The 27,555-nt window shown below is 43.9% G+C and overlaps 1 protein-coding gene across 1 annotated transcript in view; it reads left to right on the top strand.

Annotated features, from left to right (window-relative positions):
* LOC126484719 (uncharacterized) overlaps positions 1 to 27,555 on the top strand; it is a 370,831-nt gene that overhangs the window by 208,852 nt on the left and 134,424 nt on the right. The window contains exon 2 of the mRNA XM_050108315.1: positions 3,149 to 3,229. Within this exon, the coding sequence (XP_049964272.1) occupies positions 3,149 to 3,229 (81 nt within the window). The remainder of the gene's footprint in view (positions 1 to 3,148; positions 3,230 to 27,555) is intronic.

The raw sequence follows: 27,555 nt of genomic DNA, 5'->3' as shown, positions 1-27,555 counted from the left end.
AGAACAGTCCAGGCACCACTGTTAACCCAGCCCCACAGCTTCGCTTCCGACAGCTGCAAAAGAGCGCACTCCTCGCTACAGGTTGCGAGGGCTCATCCTGGAAGCAATTCCGAAAGCTGTGACTTAGCCATTTCTCCTCAGTACCCTTTCTAGTTGGAGTGGCTAGTCCAGCAAGGTGTGCAGAAGAGCGTAAAAAGTTTGAGAACTACGAGGGAGAGTCACTAGCAGAAGGGAAATTGCGAAGGCGAGTCTGTATAGCTCAGTCGGTAAGAGCATTGCCAACCACAGGCGAAGTTCTGGATTCGCATCCGCGTCCGGTGCACAGTTTTAATCGTCCAGAAAGTTCCAAAAGAACGAACATTCTTGTGCAGGGTGAAGAAATTCATTCCGGAATGAGAAAACTGCTGTATTTGAAACAAAATTATTGGATCAGTCATCGCATTCACCAGATAAAATTTTCTCCCGATAAACGTTTCTCTGAGGAAGAGCTGTCGCCTAAAATGGGATAACTGGTAAAAATATATGCTTGAAGACGAATGTAGACGACGCCAGTGGGTTGAAGCCAGTATTGCGAAACTGATAGCGTCTATGATTGTAGACACAGCGACATTAGTCTCCGCTTCACCTTGGTCGTTTTGTGCGCGCCGGAATCCTGTCTGACCTGAAAGTCTTGGCAGCAGCGCGAGTACTGGTAGAGTTAATATTGGTCGGCATGAAATCGCTGCATAAGAAGCTAGAAGCGTGTTTGGGTTCCTGACTGGATAGAAAAGGGCGTCAGCTGCTCGGTTGCTCAGCGACCTCGCTGCAAGAAACTGTTGCAGACGAACCGAGAAGTTATTTCAACCACCTGAGGATGTCACCAGAACCGTTCACGTTTCTTTTTAATAAAGTTAATGCATGAAAGAAAGACGCTACCATGCGTGAATCATAGTCGCCAGATATGAATCTGGTAATCACATTACTTTCTTTGTGGCGATTAATAGTTGTGTCTTCAGTGGATGTCTGCCAGGTGTTTTATTTGCTTGCAATTTTCAGTCCGTAGCTCGTGGCCTTGCAGTAGCGTTCTCGCTTCCCGCGCCCGGGTTCCCGGGTTCGATTCCCGGCGGGGTCAGGGATTTTCTCTGCCTCGTGATGGCTGGGTGTTGTGTGATGTCCTTAGGTTAGTTAGGTTTAAGTAGTTCTAAGTTGTAGAGGACTGATGACCATAGATGTTAAGTCCCATAGTGCTCAGAGCCATTTGAACCTTTTTTTTTTTTTTTTTGCAATTTTCGTAATTCATTTGAGTATGTGTTTCTAATGATTGATTTCTCGATGTGTTCCTAATGGAATGACTTCTGGGTTAGGCTCAGATGTCGTCACACCATTTGTGTCGAGATCGCGTCGGACGACCTCAAGTGAACACTTCTCTGCTCCTTTTTGTAGCCAACGTGACTGAAATACCACAAACAGCTACCCGTAGCACAGATGTCCAACAAAGGAACGAAATGTTGCGTGTCATATTTAATTTTGTTGACACCCTGCCGACACGAAACCCAACCTCAAACCACTCGCAGTGTTAGTTTCGTGTCCCCAAAGTTGTGTAACCTCCCCATTATATTTGTTTCTGTCTCAAATTTAGCCCTGATTTTACCTCCCACTCTATAAAAGTCTACGTATTACCAAAACTATTTCCTCACAAACAGTTATCCACCTTAAACTCGTGTGCTTGTCTTTATATTAAATACACAACGGAAGTGAAACAGTTATCTGGTCCTAGTCAGAATCTCCACTGATGTTGTGTTAACCGGGGACCTAGAAACGACGGAGAGGCTCCGTCCCCGCCGCAGCCGCAGTGGTCCACAACCCCACGACGACTACCGCAGTCCACACTTCACCCCTCCGCCGCCCCACACCAAACTACTCTTCCAGGGTTATTGTGCGGTTCGGCCCCCGGTGGATACCCCTGGGAACGTCTCACACCAGACGAGTGTAACCCCTATGTTTGCGTGGTAGAGTAATGGTGGTGTACGCGTACGTGGAGAACTTGTTTGCGCAGCCTATTGTGCGGTACGTGGAACGCCTTTGTGTTTCTCTTTTTCGTAAGCTGAAACTGGAGATGAAAAACTTACAAAAATGAAAAGATTTTCCTTGTCATCATGGGCTGCTTTCATTTCTTGAGTTTCAATGTCTACCCTTACACAGAGTTCGTGACCCACTGCTACACCATCGATGGTGACTGACTGCTCTTCAAATCTAGCAACGTTTCTTCTCAGTGCTGCTCGAAACTGAACAGTTGTAGAAATACTATCCTAGCTTTTTAAATTTGTAACCATTTTTCACATGTATATGTACTACATTGAATGAAAAAAAAATAAACTTTTCGTAGTTATATTTTTTACGTCGCTAAACACTTGCACCAACTTATTGTAATCAGTAGCTTCTCAGCAGAAGAAGCACCAGGTCTAAAATGTGTGTCCTGTTTTGTCAGAGTAGACGAGACTAGTTGCTCCAAAAAGTGTAACCTGTTTGGACTCATTCTGTAGAATCCGTGCAATTTGTGTTCGTGCTGGGGAAGCTGACGAGATACCACAGCCAAACTATGTTTGATACCATCTTTTTCAGTTCTTTGAGCTTCAAGCAATGACAAACGAAAATAAAGTTCTCTCCATAAGAATTCACGATTGCATTTGGAATGGAACAGAAACATGGTTCGTGCCATCTCATTGCTTGTCATATGGTGAGTCGCATTGTGTATTGTATCGTGTATCGTGTCATCCCAGTGGGAACACAAGTGTCGCACTTTTAAGCGTCGCATCGCGGAACCTTCATTAAAGTGTGCTGCATTGCATATTGTATCGTCTCAGTGTGAACTACGTGTAAAATTGGCTCGAAAAAAAAAATTAAAAAAATATCACGCCCCTTAAGGTACGCAACTTGGGGGTGGGAGATGTAAGATGGGTTGCCTATCTGAAGGTGCGTGAAATATTTTGCAGGTCACTTTTATTTTGCTTACGCTGTGTACCTGGTGACGTGTTCCTGGCTTGCAACACGTTGCCTGGGTATACCCTCGGCTAGCCTGGCTACTGCCGCATCTCCTACAGTGGTGGGGCTCAAGCAGTGACGGGAGCAGAGGAGCCGCTCGCTGACGTGTTCCCTCTCTGTGTTGCAGACGAGTGGCGGCCGGCCCAGCAGTGGGAGGGCCACGTGACCGCCGCCCCCGCCGCCGCCGACGCCCCCCGCAGCCGCGCAGGTGAGTCCGGCTCAGCGCTATCTCGCCGGCACCGCCCTGCTGCCTGCCTGTGTGCGTGCGTGCGTTCGTGCGTGGGTGGCTTACAAGGGCCGCGCGTCATGCCTCACTCGAAAAACGAGCATACACTGTAGAGACAAAACATTATGACCACTGCCCATCTTGAGACGGAGTGCTGCCCGGAGGTGCTGCAGGCGCGTGGCGGGATAAGGATGGGATGGAAGACTGAGGACTCGTTCTAGCGGCGATGGGGAGCCGCAAATGGGGGATTATAAAAGGCGGAGTCTTATGGCTCGGAACATGGGAACGATCGTCGCGGAAACGGGGAAGCTGGCCTGCTGTGTCGCTTACTATATTCGTCAGCGTCCAAATTGGTTGAAGGACGATGAAACCACGTATAGGTGTGGACGTCCACGCCGCGTATAGGAGGCTGCCCACCGTGTAAAGGAAGGACAGCCGACGATCTGTAGCAGTTTTGAACACACGGTACAAAATCCAGCCACAAGTGTTTCGGAGCACACTATTCGGCGCGCGTTGTTGATCGAGTGTCTCAAAATAGATCTTCCGTGGTGACCTGACCCAGAGAGATTGTCAGTTACGACGGCAGTCATCGATGTTGGACTGTGGATCAATGAAAGAGGGCCGCCCAGTCGTATGAATCACTTTTCCTGTAACACCAGGTCAATGGCCGTGTCTGTGGACAAAATATCGATGTATCGATATCTGTTCCACGTATTATTGATAGTCATACGCGATACTTGCACCACCAATATATAGATATCAAATCGGCAATATCGAGTGCCGATATTTTTATTTTACTTTATTTTTCTTTCTATTTTTGGTAAATATTTGAAATTGTAGTATAACATAATTTTACTTTTGCTGTGTGATGGAGTCTTACTACCTTTTTGAGCTTTCATCACTCCAGTCTTTCTCTTTGACTGTGTGAAGCAAGTACAAGTGGCACAAAGGAGAAGTCTGATTCCACTGACCGGTAGCGGTGTGAATGCAATAAGAAGATTTCCGAAGTGAAGAAATAGCACAACAGTAGCGTTAGAAAACAAGATGAACAAAAATCTGAATGACAAGATTGGTCTTAGTGGCGTGAGGAGACGGGTGAGGCGAAATGCTGACGTAATCGGGACTCGGCGCTACCAACAGAAACTGCCACGTTTAACTTCACCGCGCAGTTTTCACACTACCACTGCTGGTTCGCTGGCGTTTGCAGAAATGAAAAAACAGGGAACTAGATATGAACTGTTCCAAGCAGATCGCATACGTGAAGGCACACCTTTTACTGTGCCACTTACACGTAGTTACCATTGTTAACAAAATTGGTTATCGCCAAGCGTGAACGTGCATCGTTTTCGTTTCAATTCTTCCTGTTCCTCTAGCAGGCTGCTAGCTTGTTGATGTACAGAATATGTAATAATAAATCAGTATTTTTTATAGTAAAGACAGCCAACAGGTTGCAATGGATTTTATAGTCGAATTGACCATGGTTTCGACTCCTAAACAAAGGGAGTCTTCATCAGAATGTATATTACATACGTAAGAAGTTGAGCATAACAGCTCTCGTCATACAATTTTAACGCCACCGAGTCTGATGCCACCTGATCAATATACACAAGCAGCCCTAAGTGGCAATCTTTAATTTTTAACTAGAAATGACAGTAAAACTTTTACGTAGGATGTTTTATTGTGTGACGTGGCCTTTTTGGCGTTAAAATTGTATGACGAGAGCTGTTATGCTCAACTTCTTACGTATGTAATATAAATTCTGATGAAGAATCCCTTAGTTTAGGAGTCGAAACCATGGTCAATTCGACTATAAAATCCATTGCAACCAGTGGGCTGTCTTCACTATAAAAAATATTTTCACGGTTGCTGCACACAACTTGTTTAAAGTTGTAATAAATCAATATTTAAATATACGGTTCTAAAACTGTTAGTTTTTTATATTTATAATGTGTAGCAGATATGTTTTTAGGCCGATATGTCGATACTTTTTTCGTCTATATATTGATATATTTGTAATTTTTTTCGATGCAACGAGCGCTGATAACGATATTTTTTAAATATCGATGTGACGGATTCCCGATATTTTTAAAAATATCAACAGTCTCAGTGCGGATACGTCGTCATCCACGCGAACGGCTTCCCTAAACATGTCGCCACTGATGCAGGCCGATAGGGGTAGTATACGCTATGGGGGGTTTTCACCTGGGCTGCCATGGGGTCTGTGGTGGTGATCAAAGGGTCCATGACTCGTGCCACATACCTCCGGAAACCTGCCAAGGACTTGTCGAATCATTGGTAGACGAAACTGCTGCTGCATTACGTTCCAAAGGTGAATAAACACGCTGTTACGAACGTGCTCATAATGTTTTGCCTCCTCAGTGCACCCGGAGGTGATGTTGACCAAAAAATGCAGACAAGTAAGGGACTATTAAATCCTCATGTCCCAGAAGGACTCCTTATCAATGCTTGCGCTAGTCATCATTTGATAGAGCATTCTTTTCTCCGCAAAATATAAGATTTCCACGATTCCAGCACTTCACTTTGATCAGCCGCACCTCCGGCAGTCCCATCAACTGTAAACACCAAAGTGATAAAACTTGTCAGTGTAACAAAATGACAGCTTCATATACCATTTATGTGAAGAGGACAATCCAGTGGAACTCGAGAGAGATTCTGTCGTTACGAAATTTGTTGACTACTTCGAGTGCGACTTGAAGCAAAAATAGACATTCCAATGATATCAAATTTACAGAACGTGCTCGATGCAAACCATTCAACCATATTCCCGAGTTTTGAAACTTTAGCACATCTGCTCACTGAAATACAACACTTCAGTTTTTTCACGCCTCATAGCAACATTTTATCGTCCTTAGCTGCAGAGGATCCTACTCACTGAGTGCTAAAATTAGTGGAAATATGTGAATATCTTCATTTACTCGTTCAGCAGATCTGCACAAAAAATTTTAACATCATCTGAGATGGTCAACTGGGGAACTCTACATCACTTGACATACAGTCACCGTAACAAAAGTTGTTGAAATACGCCTAGAATCACTGGATGCGTCAGTGCATATTATGCCTCTAACAAAAGTTGCCTCTAACAAAAGTGAACATTTTGCCTCTAACAAAAGTTGCTTCTAACAAAAGCTGGACTGTTGATGCAAACACTCTGTTCTCTTATATGTTCTTCCTGACTATTACGGGACTATAATCTTCTGTTCAGATCGCTTCCAGCGAAACAACCGCAGGACGTACCACACCTTGTAGCTGATCAACAGCTACAGTAACCTTTTTTGTTATTATTGGAGGGATCATTTTTTGCGTTAACTGTGATATCGCTGGTTCATCCTGCGCTAACCGGTGGTGGAGATTTCAAGTACCGCTTCGAACACTGATGTGGATTACAAATGCGCAGTTGTGTAGTTGTGGGATCTGCGATAATGAACGATAAGCAAATCCACTGCAACAAGTAATCGAGCAATACACTTTTAATGTTTGTGATGCGTCAATGCGAATGACGAATGAGTCTATGGTCTAATAGCCAAACGCTAGTGCCTCGAAATGAAAAGAAAAGTAATTAAGGTCTCGTTCCGAAGTGAAGTATTTGGACATTATACGTGTGAAAGTGGCAGAGAACCGAGTTCACAAGTTCAATTTAGACTCCGCAGGTTAGATTAGTGTGTCCTTCGGACTACTATAAATCAGTATATCTCTTTTTTTGCTAAGGCGGCTTGTCAAAACAAGAATTTCTTTTATCAGGTCGGCCTGAGTGATTGACGGACGTAGAAGCTCTCGAGAATCCGAGGCATTTCTGGGGGAGATTAAGTCTCAAAACAGAGTCCGTTTTTAGCAATTAGATGCGTGTCTTTGACAGTCGTGACATGTGTGATAGCAGCTCGCTGTAGGAAGGAGGCTGTCTTCACCTGTAATGAAACTTTGTGTCGGCAGCCGACAGATTAAAAGCGTGCCACGGCAAGAATAGTGCCCGGGTATTGCTTCGAGCAGACGACATCAAAACTTCCTAAACTATTTTCCACCTTATAGAAATTTTAAGCCTTAATTGATTTTGCTGCCTCAATCAATATCGGGTGTGAAGCGTTAGTTATTTACGTGTTCTATGTATCAGACTCACGATAACGTCACGATATCGAACATCGCAAATGTATAAACAAAGAACTTATACTTCACTCGATGAAAAATATTTATGCTAACCTTTTACACTTCTGTATTTATGACTAATAATTTCTGTTCAAAGATTTCGTTACGGTGTATAAGGAGTTGTCAAAGAGAAACTTGTTTAATCTAAATATGAAAACAGTTCTGCTATCTTTCAGACAATTTACTTCCATGCGTGGATTGACAAAGAGTTTTATAGCTGCATACTTCACCGCTTTTTTGCCAAAGTTAGATTCATTATAGGGTAATGCAGATCGTTTTATCGTATACTGACGGAGTCGTGAATATTTCAGTTACTCTCACACTCAAATGTTTATGAGCACTATGTGACGTAACATCTGAGGTCATCAGTCCCCTAGAACTTAGAACTACTTAAACCTAACTAACCTAAGGACATCACACACATCCATGCCCGAGGCAGGATTCGAACCTGCGACCGTAGCAGCAGCGCGGTTCCGGACTGAAGCGCATAGAACCGCTCGGCCACAGCGGCCGGCTAGTGGTTAGCACACACGACTCGCATTCTGCAGGACGACCCTTCCAACTCGCGTCCGGCCATCCTGATTTGGTTTTTCCGTTATTTCCCTAAACCGCTTCAGGTAAATGCTGGAATGGTTCTTTTAAAAGGAAGGGCACGGCCGATTTCCTTGTCCCTGCTTGCCTAATCCGAGTTTGTGCTCCGTCTCTAATGACATCGCAGTCGACGGGTCGTTGAACACGAATCACCTCCTCCACCTAGCGGGATGTGGAAAACCGCCAAAAACACCACATCCAGGCTGGCCAGCACACCTACCCTCGTCGTTAAGCTGTCGGGCGGATTTGGTCTAGGGCTGCGCATCTGCCCGTCCCGGAAATGGCGCTTTTAAGACGCACGGCTATCCGGCAGAGAAGGGAAGCACACAGAAGACGTGGTCGGATGTAGACGTGCACACCATCGGTTACTATGTGAATGATTAGAACTGCGGTTCTCTATGACAGCTACCAGACCGGTTTAGTGTTGTTCGTGTTTAGTGTTATTACCAGGTCTGGGAGGACATACAAGGGGCGTGAACAACGTCAGACGTTGAGTGATCACTTTGAAGAACACGGAGATGCCGCGTACTCATGTGAGACAGCGGTATCAGTAGGGCTGTTGGCTAAAAATCGATATACAGGGTTATTACAAATGATTGAAGCGATTTCACAGCTCTACAATAACTTTATTATTTGAGATATTTTCACAATGCTTTGCACACACATACAAAAACTCAAAAAGTTTTTTTAGGCATTCACAAATGTTCGATATGTGCCCCTTTAGTGATTCGGCAGACATCAAGCCGATAATCAAGTTCCTCCCACACTCGGCGCAGCATGTCCCCTTCAATGAGTTCGAAAGCATCGTTGATGCGAGCTCGCAGTTCTGGCACGTTTCTTGGTAGAGGAGGTTTAAACACTGAATCTTTCACATAACCCCACAGAAAGAAATCGCATGGGGTTAAGTCGGGAGAGCGTGGAGGCCATGACATGAATTGCTGATCATGATCTCCACCGCGACCGATCCATCGGTTTTCCAATCTCCTGTTTAAGAAATGCCGAACATCATGATGGAAGTGCGGTGGAGCACCATCCTGTTGAAAGATGAAGTCGGCGCTGTCGGTCTCCAGTTGTGGCATGAGCCAATTTTCCAGCATGTCCAGATACACGTGTCCTGTAACGTTTTTTTTCGCAGAAGAAAAAGGGGCCATAAACTTTAAACCGTGAGATTGCACAAAACACGTTAACTTTTGGTGAATTGCGAATTTGCTGCACGAATGCGTGAGGATTCTCTACCGCCCAGATTCGCACATTGTGTCTGTTCACTTCACCATTAAGAAAAAATGTTGCTTCATCACTGAAAACAAGTTTCGCACTGAACGCATCCTCTTCCATGAGCTGTTGCAACCGCGCCGAAAATTCAAAGCGTTTGACTTTGTCGTCGGGTGTCAGGGCTTGTAGCAATTGTAAACGGTAAGGCTTCTGCTTTAGCCCTTTCCGTAAGATTTTCCAAACCGTCGGCTGTGGTACGTGTAGCTCCCTGCTTGCTTTATTCGTCGACTTCCGCGGGCTACGCGTGAAACTTGCCCGCACGCGTTCAACCGTTTCTTCGCTCACTGCAGGCCGACCCATTGATTTCCCCTTACAGAGGCATCCAGAAGCTTTAAACTGCGCATACCATCGCCGAATGGAGTTAGCGGTTGGTGGATCTTTGTTGAACTTCGTCCTGAAGTGTCGTTGCACTGTTATGATTGACTGATGTGAGTGCATTTCAAGCACGACATACGCTTTCTCGGCTCCTGTCGCCATTTTGTCTCACTGCGCTCTCGAGCGCTCTGGCGGCAGAAACCTGAAGTGCGGCTTCAGCCGAACAAAACTTTATGAGTTTTTCTACGTATCTGTAGTGTGTCGTGACCATATGTCAATGAATGGAGCTACAGTGAATTTATGAAATCGCTTCAATCATTTGTAATAGCCCTGTACTTACCAAAAAGTTCGTTGTATATCGGCGATTCTCTTTCCCTCATTATGTCGATAGCAAAATGGCATATCGAGCGCCGATTTTTTTATTTTATATTTTTTTTCACACGGTAAATCTTTGAAGTTTTTCTTTTGAAATTGTAATAGAAAACAATTTTTCTTTCACTGTGTGAAGGAATCTTACTACTTTCTGAGCTTTCAACACGTGCAGTCCTTCTCTTTAACTATTTGAAGCAAGTATAGAATAAGTGCAATTGCACTGGGGACTGGCGGTGTGAATAGAATGACAACATTACCGATGTGAAGAAATAGCACAGTAGTTCCGTTAAGAAATAATTTTTAAACGCAACTGGTGTGCTATTTCTTCAATCTGGCGTTCCTCAAAAACAGTTACTGAAACTAATGAACAGAAATGTAAATGAGAAGATTGGTCCTTGCGGTGGGCGGAGACGTGCGAGAGTAAATGCTGACGTAATCTGTGCCCAGCTTTACCAGAAGAAACTTCAACGTTTAACTTCATCACGCAATTTTGTCATTACAACTGTGCAGAAATAATAAAACAGAGAAGTCGATATGAAGTGTTCTGTACAAATCCGATATGTGACCAAACCGAACGACGGACACATGCGATACCATTTGCATGGAGTTAACCATCTTTGGCAAAGTGGTTATCGCCAACCGTGAACGTGCATCGTTTTCCTTTCAATGCTTGCTCTAAGGGGGATAGGCATACTGCTAGCTTGTTGAATAAAGTATCTAATTACAAATCAGTACGTAGATATACTGGCAGTATATTTACAATGTACAAATGATACTTTTATAGGCAGGTACGTGAATACTTTTTGATATATTTTTCGATATATCTAGGGCTGCTAATGATATTTTTAAATATCGATGTATCGGATTCAGGATATTTTTAAAATATCAACAGTCCTAGATATCAGCTCCTAGTTATCAGCACCAGAGCTTGAAAAGGGCCTCGTTGTGGGTCGCCATTCTTGAATTCAAGCTATTGTTGACTTCTTGTCCCAAAAACATTTAAAAATCTGCTTGGTTAACCTGTTGTCGTTCACACATACATGTGTCCAAAAAATAGCAGTACCTCTTCCGCAGTGTTTGATTTATGTTTCTATGTTGCTATAAACTTCTTCATTGCTTCTTAATTTCCATACTTCTGTCTCTTTTGGTGGACCAAGTATTTTTCGAATGATTTTTCCTTCTAAGACTTCAAGTCAGTGTGATTTGTAGTTCAGTACTACACATTCGCTTGCATAAAGACATTCTGGTTTTACTACTGTGTTGTAGTGCTGTATATTTTTAGACAAATACCTTTTGTTGTAGAAATTCCAAGTTATTCCATAAGCGCTCTCCATTTTATGTACTCTTCCTTCTACAGCGAATTTTTCTAAGCCATTTTCTTGGATAATTTCTCCCAAACATTTAAATTTATTTCCCCTCTTTATGTGGCCAATATCTATTGCTAGAGATTCAGGAGCATTTTTTATATTTGCCATACATTTTGTTTTTTCTACAGAAATTCTTAAACCTGCGTTGTTGACTATTTCTTCTAAGAGATTTATTTGCACTCCATCATTTGTTAGGTTTTCAGAAAGAATGGCAAAATCGTCCGCAAATGCTAAACAGTGAATTTCAATATCTTTGTTTTTAGTTCCCAGTCTGAGTGGTGATAGCTTCTGTTCTTTTAGTTTCTGTTTCGATTCTCATACTATTTTCTCTGCTACTCAGTTAAAGAGGAGTGGAGACAGGCCACCACCTTGCCTTACACCTGTTTTTGTGTTGAATGCCTTCGATGTTCCACCCCGAAACTTTACTTTTGATTTAGTGTCTGTGAGCGTTTCACGAATATGGTTTGCTACTTTAGATTTGATGCCAGATTCTCTGATCACTTTATCTAATGTTTCCCTATCAACCGAATCAAATGCCTTTTTAAAATCTATTATTATTATTATTGTTATTGACAGCGGCTGAAGTCTTATAAATATGTTGGTGAGCATAACTGTTATATAGCATAATGCTATTATTAATTTCGCATGAATTTAAAAATCTGTGAACACCCAGAATGTATAAGAGCGAAAAGCCGGCATCCAGAGCCGCAGTTATAGAACTGATATTGCAGTGTCTCCTGGACCAGACAGAAGCGGAAATGAGAAAGTCGGCTCACTGGGAAGCTCGTCTGTGAGTCGCACGTAAACGTAGTGTATGCCTCAGCAGAGGCGCTGTCCGCCACTTCCTGTCGGTTGCGTGCGTCCCTCGTTCGAGGGATTCCGTTAAAAGGCAGAGCGCGCACAAGAGTGACGTGGCACAAGGCATTCAACTAGCGTGGAGCGCGCACACACACACAGTCTAATGGAGCTGCGCCTAGCGGACTGCAGATACGTGACTGAGTCATATGGCGGGCCATGTCACCGCCAGACGAATGCTGCTGTTTTGCAACGCGCATATTCTGTCCGGCTGACAGCTCACACAACGTTCTGCTTTGGTTATGCTATCGTCTCTGTACCCAGGAAAATGAGAGACGATATCTGAGTTCACTGTACATTTCCTTGGTTTGCCGAGAAATATCCATGTATTTATGACCATAGCATCCGGAATACAGCAACGGGAACGCTAAAGATAAAGCTTGAGAAACGATTGCAAATTAAATATCAGACGCGAGTACAGCAGTTAAAATACATTTAATTTACTTGTGGAAGATAAGAAAATTTAGAATAGACTTAAAACGGCAAAGGTCATCAGCCCCTAAGTTTACACACTACTTAACCTAAATTATCCTAAGGAGAAACACACACACCCGTCCCTGAGGGAGGACTCGAACCTCCTCTGGGACCAGCCGCACAGTCCGTGGCTGCAGCGCCCTAGACCGCTCGGCTAATCCCGCGCGGCTACGTAATGTGCTTTTCTATAAAAAATGGATGCAAATCTTTTTACTGATTGGCTAGATGTAGAGTAATATCAGGTCCTATCATTATGTAGTGTGTACATACTTTATTCTGTCAATACAACGTTTCATTTTGCCTAAGAAAGAAAATACAAAGCCAATTTCCTAACTCAATAGCACTGATTGTTCACTGAAACGCCAAACAAACTGCTATAGGCATGCGTATTAAAAAACAGAGATATACGGCGCTGTGGTCCCATCGACTATGTAAGGCCGGCCGGTGTGACCGAGTGGTTCTAGCCGCTCGGGGATGGATGTATGTGATGTCCTCACGTTAGCTAGGTTTGAGTAGTTCTAAGTTCTAGGGGACTGATGACCTCAGATGTTAAGTCCCATAGTGCTCAGAGCCATTTTGACTATGTAAGACAACTGTCTGGCACAGTTGTTAGATCGGGTACTGCTGCTACAATGGCAGGATATCAAGGTTATAGTCGGCGCACGGGTGATGGACACAGTATCGCCGACGTAGCGGTGAAATGGGGTTTTTCCCGTACGACCATTTCACGAATGTACCGTGAATATCAGGAAACCGGTAAAACATCATATCTCCGACATCGCTACGGCCGCAAAAAGATGCTGCAAGAACGGAACCAACGTCGACTGAAGACAATGCTTCAAAGTGACAGACGTGCAACCCATCGCAAATTGCTACAGATTTCAATGCTGAGCCATCAACAAGTGTCAGCGTGCGAACCATTCAAGGAAACGTCATCGATATGGGCTTTCTGAGCCGAAGGTCCACTCGTGTACCCTCGATGACTGCATGGCACACGGCCGAAGTGGCCGAGCGTTTCTAGGCGCTGCAGTCTGGAACCGCGAGACCACTGCGGTCGCAGGTTCGAATCCTGCCTCGGGCATGGATGTGTGTGCTGTCCTTAGGTTAGTTAGGTTTAACTACTTCTAAGTTCTAGGGGACTAATGACCTCAGAAGTTGAGTCCCATAGTGCTCAGAGCCATTTGAACCATTTTTTTGCATGGCTCAAAGCTTTACGCCTCGCCTGGGCACGTCAACATTGGACCGTTGATGACTGGAACCATGTCGCTCGGTCGAACGAGTCTCGTTTCAGATTGTATCGAAGGGATGGACGAGTACAGGTATGGAGAAAACCTCATGAATCCATGGACTGTGCATGTCAGCAGGGGACTGTTCAAGCTGGTGGAGGCTCTGTAATAGTGTGGGGCGTGTGCAGCTGGAGTGATGTGGGACCCCTGATACGTCTGGATACGACTCTGACAGGTGACACGTACGTAAGCGTCCTGTCTGCTCACCTGCATCCATTCGTGTCCATTGCGCTTTCCGACGGACTTGGGTAATTCCAGCAGGACAATGCGACACCGGACACGTGCTGAATTGCTGCAGAGTGGCTCCAGGATCGCTCTTCTGAGTTAAAACACTGGCCAACAAACTGCCCAGACGTGAACATTATGAAGCATATCTGGGATGGTCTGCAACGTTCTGTTTAGAAGAGGTCTACACCCCGTCATAATCTTACGGTTTTATGGACGTAGGATTTCATGGTGTCATTACCTGCAGCACTGCTTCAGACATTAGTCGAGTCCATGCCACATCGTGTTTCGGCATTTCTGCATGCTCGCGGGGGCCCTACACGATATTAGGCTGGGGTACTAGTTTCTTTGGCTCTTCAATGTATAAGGTTGCCTATCCTCTGACGGCATAATACATCTTCTCTACAATTTCTGAAGATTTTAAAACATTTTCATTGATGTGGTTGGTAACACATAATTAAGTACTGCGGCCTCTTTGGTTAACCGACAGGTTTCTAATTACGCGAAATTAACACCTACACACACACACACACACACACACACACACACACACACACACACACACAGACTGAACAGTTAAAATTTAATTTGAATTTTTAATAAGAATTCCACAAGCGGTTTATAAATATCTATGTCTCCACATCTCTACACGTCCAATCGCTCGATACAATTCGAAACGAGACATCCGACCAGGCAACATGTTTCCAGTCATCAACAGTCCATTGTCGGTGTTGACGGAATTAGGCGAGGCGTAAAGCTTTGTGTCGTGCAGTCATCGAGGGTACACGAGTGGTCGTTCGGCTCCGAAAGCCCATATCGATGATGTTTCGTTGAACGGTTCACACGCTCATACTTGTTGATGGCCCAGCTTTGAAATCTGCAGCAATTTGGCGAAAGATTGCCCTCCTGTCACGTTGAACGATTCTCTTCAGTCGTCGTTGGTCCCGTTCTTACAAGATCTTTTTGCGGCCGCAGCGATGTCGGAGATTTGATGTTTTACCGGATTCCTGATATTCACGGTACATTCGTGAAATGGTCGTTTAAGGGAAAATCTCCACTTCAGCGCTACCTCCGAGATGCTGTGTCCATCGCTCGTGCGCCGACTGTAACACCACGTTCAGAGTCAGTTAAATCTTGATAACCTCCCATTGTAGCAGCAGAAAACGATGTAATAACTGCGCCAGACACTTGTTGTCTTATAAAGGATCTGCCGACCGCATCTCTGTATTTGAATAGGCATGCCTATACCAGTTTCTTTGGCGCTTCAGTGTAAGTTTAGACTTGCTTTATAGGTGTGTGCAGAGACCGGTAAAAAAGTAAATAAATATGAAAAGGCGGCACGCGTTCTGTGTGGAGACGTCGGCAGCCATTCACGCGGGGAAACGCCGTTTTGTTCTCGGTTATCGTGTGATGCCTGCCGTTCCTTCCCACGCGATTGCCGCGCTGTGCCGTGTCTCTTTGTAATGGCAGCCTGTGACGCAAAAAGTTCGCAATGTACCGCCGTTAACTTCCTCAAACGAGGCTGCAAAGACCCAGACTGACTCGCTCCACTGTCACCGTTTTCTAATGCAAAGGCTTGTACATTCGCCACCGCTCTCTGTCGTATTGTGGGTGTTATTTACATACCAAATAAGTGAAAAGTTGGTCTCGTCTGTCCATAACACTTCTGACACGCAGTCTGAATACCTTCGTAGAAAGTTCACTTTGCTGATTACCGATGTCTCACTAAATCGATTGGTTTCGGTTGATTCTCAACGTCTCACTAAAGCGATTGGTTGCAGCATCTGCAAGTGTTGAATTTTGTAAGGATACAACAGTCTGTAACGAAATAGGCCGTGTATCGAATGCTTCAGTAAAGAGTTGTACTCAATGTCGTTAAAGAAAACCAGTAAATAAATAGAAACGCGTCAGGTCATTATACATGATACTTTTGTTCATAGAATTACATTATACGCCCTTTATGTTCCTGCTAATTGCTAAAAGAAAGAAATATTTCTCAAGCTTAATAATTTCAACCATGTTTGCGATGACCTACTTGTATAAATATATCTTCGGAAGCAATTTAATTGTGGTTTATACTTGATTTACTTTGCTCTTCGACAATCACCACGTCTCGTATATGAAACCGGGAAGGCAACGAAATTAATAAGAAATACGCTGGTGAAACGCTTGGCTTCGAGATTTACACATTTATAAAACGTTGTTACCATTCGATAACTCATATCTCAATGGAAAGGTTATACGAAACAGTACACGCAGTGCAGTTTAAATTTAGTCAATCCAGATGAGCCTGTATAGAATTCAGGTATTAAATAAGTTTTTGCAAATTGCGTCTTATACCGAATTTTAGAAACATATTAATTCACGCAAATGTAGTTACTTACGTTACTTTTGGAATTTTATAACACTAAAACAGTATTTAAAAGTTAAAAAGTCGTGGTCAGGTAAAACAATTGCAATGTTTTCCTTAAGAGAATCGGCTAAATTTCTATGATCAAACTAATTGGGCTACTGCAAACAGGAATACTAAATTTTATTTTTATAGATGTGGTCATTACATTGAACTAGAGGTATTAATTTGAAGCTACCAAAATCAGTTTGATTTTTAGTCTACATTTGAATAATGATCAGTTTACCTACGTAAAGTCCGCAGCTCGTGGTCGTGCGGTAGCGTTCTCGCTTCCCACGCCCGGGTTCCCGGGTTCGATTCCCGGCGGGGTCAGGGATTTCCTCTGCCTCGTGATGACTGGGTGTTGTGTGATTTCCTTAGGTTAGTTAGGTTTAAGTAGTTCTAAGTTCTAGGGGACTGATGACCACAGCAGTTGAGTCCCATAGTGCTCAGAGCCATTTGAACTAATCTCATTTCTGCTACACTTGATTACTTTCGTCTTTTTTCGATTTACTCTAAGTCTACATTCTGTGCTCGACAGACTGTTGACGTCATTTAGTACGTCCCATAATTCTTTCTCGCTTTGACTGAGTATTGCACTGTCGTCAGCGAATCTAATCATTGATATTCTTTCACCGTCAATTTCATCCCATTCCTGATAGATACTTGAACAACCTTGTTTGCGCAAGCGAACAGTTATGTTATTTAATGCACGACAACGCAATACTGAAGACCAATCCGTCTATGACAGTAGTACGAGTTGTTATATTAGTATATTTCCACGATAAATCGCTTCAGAATGTACAGACTGTAATAGCAAAGTTGCATTACTGACGTCGGGAAACAATATCTAATTTGGTCAGACTATGCATCACCTGTACTCAGTGACATCTCGGTTTCAGTATGTCCACAGCCCCGCGACCAGATACTACTAACACATTAGCCTGCGAAGTGCTAAATGGCGCAACAGTTTCTCTTGGGCTTCCTTCCAAAGCCGCTCCCAACTCGTCTACTTCTAGAGCCAAAGTTCATGCGTGAAATGATGTAATTTACTATAACTTACAATCTCTCCACGAATAAATAATCTCGACACTGCATATAATTGCAACATATCCCACTGAGAGCTAGGGAATATAAACACAGAGAATATGTCCACAAGAAGCATATATTTCTGTTGCTGACTGTTCCTTTGAGCACTTACTTCGACACGCAGTAATTTTTCGCAAACTCTGAAGATTTGCTCGTTGTTGCATTTCACCAAACTTTCTCACTAATATTTGTTTAATGTAATTACTTCTTCAGCCGGCCGTTGTGGCCGAGCGGTTCTAGGCGCTTTAGTCCGGAACCGCGCTGCTGCTACGGTTGCAGCATCGAATCCTGCCTCGGGCATGGATGTGTGTGATGTCCTTAGGTTAGTTGGGTTTAAGTAGAACTAAATCTAGGGGACTGATGACCTCAGATGTTACGTCCCATAGTGCTCAGAGCCATTTGTACCATTACTTCTTCTTAAAAAGACGACTGTGTTGAACAATATTCATATTTGTGGCTCTAGTGTAGCAATAATTTCGGAATTGTTTGTTCCGTAATCATCTGCTTATTGTTTTTGTCGTTTTGTCATCACACGTGTGCGGTACATTTCTCTTCACCTACATCTATGCTTCCTTTCCTGGTAGTTTAAATAATGCAGGTACTGCGTTTCGTACCAGTTTCATATTTTGCGCATTTATAAACTGGTTTGTTCCGAAGTGTAGTGAACATAACTTTGTTATTGTGTAACTGTATGACGTCGCAGTATCAGTTATCGTATTCAACAGCGTAGTTTCTGTCCGCTTGGCGCGCTGTTGTCACGGTGCTTAACGAAAACGAATTGCAATATTGCGACTGTACATGTCATAGACTAGAAATACAGTAATTCCTGAAAGTGTTACTCCAGTATTCATGACAGCAGAAATTTACGTCTCTCACAGCTAGCTGGTTCATTAGTTTACTGGAACCACAAACTGTACGAGATTTAGAACGTGGCAATGGTGTAGCTCGGTGTTGCAGTCCTGAGAGCCACAAATGGTTCAAATGGCTATGAGCACTATGGGACTTAACTTCTGAGGTCATCAGTCCCCTAGAACTTAGAACTACTTAAGCCTAACTAACCTAAGGACATCACACACATCCATGCCCGAGGCAGGATTCGAAACTGCGACCGTAGCGGTCGCGCGGTTCCAGACTGTAGCGCCTAGAACCGCTCGGCCACTCCGGCCGGCTGAGAGCCACACTACCGATTTTAAGGTTCACGGGTTCGACCCCTGTTTTTACAGCACCACATACGGTAGCCAAAAAATTTCCTTCGGAAAACAGTAGACAATAGTGTCAACTGCAAAATGGTACTATTAGAGAATTTCTTTCATTTTCATGGAAAACCTCGCGTAATTTTATTATTTTTTTATGTCAAACGCTACGCGATACTGGCGGCCATTTTCGCACTATTGCTTTTTGACTACAGGATCACCGGCACGTACGCAAAATGTGGAGGTGTAAAGTCCGTCTATATTTTTCCCGTTTGTTATCTTTCGGTTTTCGCCCTTCAGGCGAACCCAGTTGACGAGAAAAGCCTGCAGCCACTTTCCTCATCCCGTGAGAGAGATTGTCCGCGGTGTTTGTCCCGAGCAGGCAACGGCACAGCGCAGAGAAGTGCAGGTGTTGGCAGCGAGGCGGACGACCTTGCGCGCCCATAGCGCGATCACTCCAGATAAGGTTGCTTATCTGCCTGCGCTGCTGCTGCTGACGGGCCGCCAGTGTTGTTGCTGGCTCAGCGGGCAGGAGATCTGGCGGAAGTGCGCAGCCATGCCAAGGGGGGGGGGGGGGGGGGGGGGGGGAAAGTGTCTATATCGAGACTGGAGCGAGACATTGGTAGAAATGCAAGTGAGAAATGCGATAAAGTTAGGAAGATGTGTGAGACGAGAGTCCAGACGTTGTAAGAGAAGATGCAGCTGATGATGCGAAACAAAACGTGACGTAGACCTTAGAAATCAAGTATGGAATAATTAACAACTATCGAAATTTGACGTCTACGGAAATGCATAGTACCAACAGTTACCAGGGACAGTAAAAAAAATCGATGGAGTAGCCTCCCGGTTGTGCCGAAATATTTATGGCACAAAATGGAACTGAGTCACTGCAAAACTCACCGAGATGAAGTAAGAAGTAGCCTGTATGCTGTTGTATGCATCTCAGTGAAGAAGGAGTAGCTGGAGAACTGATGAAACAAAGGAAATTTTGGAGGGAAATAATTAAGAACGAGAATTTAGTTTTTTTGTAAACAGGAAATCATCAGAGAAAATTTTAAAAAATCGCAACGTAACAGCCGGTCGATGTGACCGAACGGTTCTAGGCACTTCAGTCTGGAACCGCGTGACCGCTACGGTCGCAGGTTCGAATCCTGCCTCGGGCATGGATGTGTGTGATGTCCTTAGGTTGGTTAGGTTTAAGTAGTTCTAAGTTCTAGGGGGCTGATGACCTCAGATGTTAAGTCCCATAGTGCTCAGAGCGATTTGAACAACGTAACAAACGAAACTGAGTTTCTACGCAAACGTCAAAAGGATTACACAAAAGATGTTAGACAACAAAAGAATTAACTCAGAGAAGGAAACACAAGAGATAACGGAAATAAATTTAACACAGCGAGCAGTATACAACAGCTCATACGAGAAGTAGTCCATAACTGCAACGAACGATTTCCAAAGCAGAACTAACGCGAAAAAGTTAAAAACAGAAGAAATTGTTTGGTACAAGAACAAAAACCAAATATCCCAGTCAATAGAGTGTAAAAAAAAAAAAGAAAAAATGCAGTGTTACGCGAGGCTGCACTCGCTTCGCCCACACAGCATACAGTAAATATCGGAGTTTGTATACATCAAGTTCTTAAACGTAGATTGCTGCCAATTGCGCTTAGCTTCTGGTATATCAGTAGTGTTGTAAATTTTCACTGTCTCAGGAATCTTCCCACTGCGTATCATGTCTTATAACACCACCATTACACAAGATGTAACGTGCTGTCATTCACATGCTGAGTCTGTCGTGGACTGTCTAAAATTACCACTCGTACGGACTGGAAATTCGAAAATAAGCCCACTATAACAAGCTTATTGCCAGAGGAAATCTACATCTACATCTACATCTATACTCCGCGAGCCACCTTACGGTGTGTGGCGGAGGGTACTTATTGTACCACTATCTGATCCCCCCTTCCCTGTTCCATTCACGAATTGTGCGTGGGAAGAACGACTGCTTGTAAGTCTCCGTATTTGCTCTAATTTCTCGGATCTTTTCGTTGTGATCATTACGCGAGATATATGTGGGCGGTAGTAATATGTTGCCCATCTCTTCCCGGAATGTGCTCTCTCGTAATTTCGATAATAAACCTCTCCGTATTGCGTAACGCCTTTCTTGAAGTGTCCGCCACTGGAGCTTGTTCAGCATCTCCGTAACGCTCTCGCGTTGACTAAATGTCCCCATGACGAATCGCGCTGCTTTTCGCTGGATCATGTCTATCTCTTCTATTAATCCAACCTGGTAAGGGTCCCATACTGATGAGCAATACTCAAGAATCGGACGAACAAGCGTTTTGTAAGCTACTTCTTTCGTCGATGAGTCACATTTTCTTAGAATTCTTCCTATGAATCTCAACCTGGCGCCTGCTTTTCCCACTATTTGTTTTATGTGATCATTCCACTTCAGATCGCTCCGGATAGTAACTCCTAAGTATTTTACGGTCGTTACCGCTTCCAATGATTTACCACCTATGGCATAATCGTACTGGAATGGATTTCTGCCCCTATGTATGCGCATTATATTACATTTATCTACGTTTAGGGAAAGCTGCCAGCTGTCGCACCATGCATTAATCCTCTGCAGGTCCTCCTGGAGTACGTACGAGTCTTCTGATGTTGCTACTTTCTTGTAGACAACCGTGTCATCTGCAAATAGCCTCACGGAGCTACCGATGTTGTCAACTAAGTCATTTATGTATATTGTAAACAATAAAGGTCCTATCACGCTTCCCTGCGGTACTCCCGAAATTATCTCTACATCTGCAGATTTTGAACCGTTAAGAATGACATGTTGTGTTCTTTCATCTAGGAAATCCTGAATCCAATCACAAACCTGGTCCGATATTCCGTAAGCTCGTATTTTTTTTCACTAAACGTAAGTGCGGAACCGTATCAAATGCCTTCCTGAAGTCCAGGAATACGGCATCAATCTGCTCGCCAGTGTCTACGGCACTGTGAATTTCTTGGGCAAATAGGGCGAGCTGAGTTTCACATGATCTCTGTTTGCGGAATCCATGTTGGTTATGATGAAGGAGATTTGTATTATCTAAGAACGTCATAATACGAGAACACAAAACATGTTCCATTATTCTACAACAGATTGACGTAAGCGAAATAGGCCTATAATTATTCGCATCTGATTTATGACCCTTCTTGAAAATGGGAACGACCTGCGCTTTCTTCCAGTCGCTAGGTACTTTACGTTCTTCCAGCGATCTACGATAAATTGCTGATAGAAAGGGGGCAAGTTCTTTAGCATAATCACTGTAGAATCTTAAGGGTATGCTTTTCCGCTACTAAGTGATAGCAGTTGTTTTTCAATTCCGATATCGTTTATTTCAATATTTTCCATTTTGGCGTCCGTGCGACGGCTGAAGTCAGGGACCGTGTTACGATTTTCCGCAGTGAAACAGTTTCGGAACACTGAATTCAGTATTTCTGCCTTTCTTCGGTCGTCCTCTGTTTCGGTGCCATCGTGGTCAACGAGTGACTGAATAGGGGATTTAGATCCGCTTACCGATTTTACATATGACCAAAACTTTTTAGGGTTCTTGTTTAGATTGTTTGCCAATGTTTTATGTTCGAATTCGTTGAATGCTTCTCTCATTGCTCTCTTTACGCTCTTTTTCGCTTCGTTCAGCTTTTCCTTATCAGCTATGATTCGACTACTCTTAAACCTATGATGAAGCTTTCTTTGTTTCCGTAGTACCTTTCGTACATGATTGTTATACCACGGTGGATCTTTCCCCTCGCTTTGGACCATAGTCGGTACGAACTTATGTAAGGCGTACTGGACGATGTTTCTGAATTTTTTCCATTTTTGTTCCACATCCTCTTCCTCAGAAATGAACGTTTGATGGTGGTCACTCAGAAATTCTGCGATTTGTGCCCTATCACTCTTGTTAAGCAAATATATTTTCCTTCCTTTCTTGGCATTTCTTATTACACTTGTAGTCATTGATGCAACCACTGACTTATGATCACTGATACCCTCTTCTACATTCACGGAGTCGAAAAGTTCCGGTCTATTTGTTGCTATGAGGTCTAAAACGTTAGCTTCACGAGTTGGTTCTCTAACTATCTGCTCGAAGTAATTCTCGGACAAGGCAGTCAGGATAATGTCACAAGAGTCTCTGTCCCTGGCTCCAGTTTTGATTGTGTGACTATCCCATTCTATACCTGGTAGATTGAAGTCTCCCCCTATTACAATAGTATGATCACGAAACTTCTTCACGACGTTCTGCAGGTTCTCTCTGAGGCGCTCAACTACTACGGTTGCTGATGCAGGTGGTCTATAGAAGCATCCGACTATCATATCTGACCCACCTTTGATACTTAACTTAACCCAGATTATTTCACATTCGCATTCGCTAATAACTTCACTGGATATTATTGAATTCTTTACTGCTATAAATACTCCTCCACCATTGGCGTTTATCTTATCCTTGCGGTATATATTCCATTCTGTGTCTAGGATTTCGTTACTGTTCACTTCCGGTTTTAACCAACTTTCCGTTCCTAATACTATATGCGCACTATTTCCTTCAATAAGAGATACTAATTCAGGAACCTTGCCCTGGATACTCCTGCAGTTTACCAATATTACGTTGACTTTTCCTGTTTTTGGTCTCTGAGGACGGACGTTCCAAAAGCGTGGTGAACCGCAAAATGCAATTCATCTCGAAAGTGCACTGAGCAATGTAACTTCCCCAACGCCTCTGGTAAATTCGATAATATTTAGTTGATCGGAGTGAGCTGCAATGTCTTTGCAGTTTCAATACGCTGACTAAACAAACGACGCTGTCTTTCAACCTATGACTCGCTCAAACCACAAAAATCTAAAACTATATAAAAAAAGTTAAAACTACGCGCAATAATAATAAAATACGCGGATCGCACGGAAGGCAAAGAAACTATTATTAGGTTTGTGCGTAAGTTCGTAGCGTGGTATTCCGGATGCCGTGGATTCATTTATAGATTGTTTTATTCTATTCGTAATTCACTGTTGCTATCTGAGTTTACATATCGACATTTTGTCATTTGGAGATGGTGAGTTCACCTGTGGACGCTAAAAACTGGAGTGCCAAGTGGAGAATTCGGAACACTTCCGACATATTCTTCTGTTTGAGTTCGGTAGAGGGTTGACAGCAGCGGAGGCAGCCAGAAGCAATTGGGCCCTGTTCGGGGATAATGCCGTTGGACAGAGCACGGCAAAAAAATGGTTTTATCGTCGTAAAGAGGATCGTTTTAACATTAGTCACTCTCCACGTTCAGGAAGACCTTTGTGGTTTGATGAAGATCGTTTACAAGCGTTAATCCACAATGATCCACGTCATTGTACTCGAGAACTGGCAAATGTGGTGACCGAGCAAGGTGGCGCGGTGGTTAGCACACTGGACTCGCATTCGGGAGGACGACGGTTCAATCCCGCGTCCGGGCATCCTGATTTACGTTTTCCGTGATTTCCCTAAATCGCTCCAGGCAAATGCCGGGATGGTTCCTTTGACAGAGCACGGCCGACTTCCATCCCCGTCCTTCCTTAATCCGATGAGACCGATGACCTCGCTGTCTGGTCTCCTCCCCCAAACACCCCAACCCAAATGTGGTGAACTGTGATCATTTCACCATCGTGCCACATTTGGGCCAAAGGGAAAGGTTCAAAAGTCACGTGTAAGGGTACCATGTGCTCTGAGCCATAATCACACAAATCATCGGGCGGCCATATGTACATCTCTGCTTGCTTGTCATCAGTTGTCTCGTAAACAATATCCTCTATCGTTACTGGTGACGAGAACTGATGCCTTTACGCTAACATAAGGGAAATAAAGGAATGCTCGAGTCCGAACAAAGCGACAACTCCCCGTATAAAGGCCTGCGCTCATCCACAAAAGGTGATGTTAGGCATGTAATGGAACAGCGGCGATATGGTGTACTACGAATTGCTTCCCCGAGGTTTAACCATCAATGGGGGGTTGGGTTGTTTGGGGGAAGAGACCAAACAGCGAGGCCATCGGTCTCATCGGATAAGGGAAGGATGGGGAAAGAAGTCGGCCGTGCCCTTTCAAAGGAACCATCCCAGCATTTGCCTGGACCGATTTAGGGAAATCACGGAAAACCTAAATCAGGATGGCCGGACGCGGGATTGAACCGTCGTCCTCCCGAATGCGAGTCCAGTGTGCTACCACTGCGCCACCTCGCTCGGTAACCATCAATGCCGACATTTATTGCCAAGTGACACGTCTTGCAGACGCAGTCCAAGAATAACGATGAGGAAGTCTGCGTGAAGTGATGCTACTCCACGATAAAAGCCGGCCGCATTCTGCTAAACTGATAAAAAAACAGCATACAGGAGTCGGGTTGGGAACTCGTTCCGCACCTGCTCTATTCACTTGATCTCGTGCCCTCAGGTTTTCACGTTTTCCGCCCGAACAACATTCAAGGAACTTCCTTTGTGGATTTTTCCTTTGTGGATGAAAATGCGCCCCGAACATGCCTCGGCGAGTTCTTCGCCTGAAAACCACATGATTCCTGCAGTCGCCGAATGGAAAAGCTACCTCAGACTGTTGTAATTACCGAAGGAGAATATATTATTAATTACTAAAATCTCTGATATGTTTAAATTGGCTCTGAGCACTATGGGACTTAACATCTGAGGTCATCAGTCCCCTCGCACTTACAACTACTTATACCCAACTAACCTAAGGACATCACACACATCCATGACCGACGTAGGATTCGAACCTGCGACCGTAGGAGCCGCGTGGTTCCGGACTGAAGCGCCTAGAACTGCTCGGCCACACCGGCCGGCTCTGATACGTTCATCAGTTGCTTATTAAACTTCCGGGAAAAGGCTACGAACTAGGAAAGCGGTTCAGCAACAATGCATACTGCTTCTGGTAAAACGCCATAAAAACAAAATGCGTTGAAATGCACTGACTTTATTCTATCCAACATTGAGAAAATGAAAAAAAAAAAATACTGAATTCATACATCTGGAGTCCGGAAGGGTGCGCAACCTTCAGTGTGGATTATTTTAGAAGTTTGTAATGAATTTTCTGGTCATGGCTTTGTGGTTGATGGCTCACATTTTCGTATGATTTTGGTATTCGTTCCTTCTACTTTTGTTAAAAGATAGCAGAAAAAGCTGCGTAAAAATAACGCAATAATTGGGATCCATGAACGACATGGCACTTAATGGCCGCCGGCCGCTGTGACCGAGCGGTTCTAGGCGCTTCAGTCCAGAACCATGCGGCTCCTACGGTCGCAGGTTCGAATCCTGCCTCGTGCATGGATGTGTGTGATGTCCTTAGGTCAGTTAGGTTTACGTAGTTCTAAGTTCTAGGGGACTGATGACCTCGGATGTTAAGTCCCATAGTGCTCAGAGCCATTTGAACCATTTGGACTTAATGGCCAACTTATATTGACATATGATTGTTCTATATACATAGATATTTTTCAGGCTTCATTCTTAGATTGCCGGTCACGGCCTGTCTTCTCGCACCAAATTATTGCAGTTTCCCAGATGCTATGCCTTGCCATAGTTATTTTGCTAGTTACTCAAAGTATTACCTCTGAAAAAACAGCGTAGTGTGCTAGGTTTAAAACTTATAACTCTTCAGATATTTTAGTATTTAACGTCACTCACCATTTATCTTAACAACGTTATGTACCGTAATAGCAGCAAATACGGCGAGCAAATGAGTTCGTGTGTTGCGTAGAACGCTTTGACCCAGAGTCCTCTGTCATGGATTATTCTTCATTTGTTTCTTTCCTGCGGACAGTCGAAGGGGCAGCGGCAGTAAAGATCTGTCGACCGAATAAGGCATCCCAGGCAAATATGTCGCAACACGTTAAATTATCGCGTGACGAAGCGGAAAAATTCCTGTCAGCGCCTGGCGCGCAGTAAAGATGATAGCAAGTGAAGACAAAACACTCCTGAAACTGCAGAGTAATGAGGATGGCGACGATGGTGGTGAAAGTGGTTGAACCATTACTGCATAACAGCGGCATTCGCGAACCGAAAATTGGGACCGCCGAAGTGATGAGAAACTTATGCAATATTCGCTTAAAAGAATAAAGTCTGTGGTAAGACATAAATGAAATTATTGGAAAATGTCAGTGCTGGGAGTGAAAGCGGAATTTGTTATGTCTATATACAGTTGTGTAATGCTTACAAAGTCGTAAACATTGAAATTTGCAATATTTTTCGATGTTGCCGTCACCAACATCTAGAGCGCTAAAACGGACGCATCAGACGAATAGTAGTCAGAAACTTGGAATTCTACATCTACATCCATACCCCGTAAGCCACCTGACAGTGTGTCACGGAGGGTACCCTGAGTAGCTCTAACGGTTCTCCCTTCTATTCCAGTCTCGTATTGTTCGTGGAAAGAGGGATTGTCGGTAAGCCTCTGTGTGGGCTCTAATCTCTCTGATTTTATCCTCATGGTCTCTTCGCGAGATATACGTAGGAGGGAGCAATATAATGCTTGACTCCTCGGTGAAGGAATGTTCTCGAAACTTCAACAAAAGCCCGTACCGAGCTACTGAACGTCTCTCTAGCAGAGTCTTCCACTGGAGTTTATCTGTCATCTCCGTAACGCTTTCGCGATTACTAAATGATCCTGTAACGAAGCGCGCTACTCTCCGTTGAATCTTCTCTATCTCTTCTATCAACCCT

Source organism: Schistocerca serialis, chromosome 6 (assembly GCF_023864345.2).
Source record: "Schistocerca serialis cubense isolate TAMUIC-IGC-003099 chromosome 6, iqSchSeri2.2, whole genome shotgun sequence".
Lineage (NCBI taxonomy): Eukaryota > Metazoa > Arthropoda > Insecta > Orthoptera > Acrididae > Schistocerca > Schistocerca serialis.
Note: the sequence above shows the minus strand (reverse complement) of the source record. Positions and strands in the feature narration are given on the sequence as shown.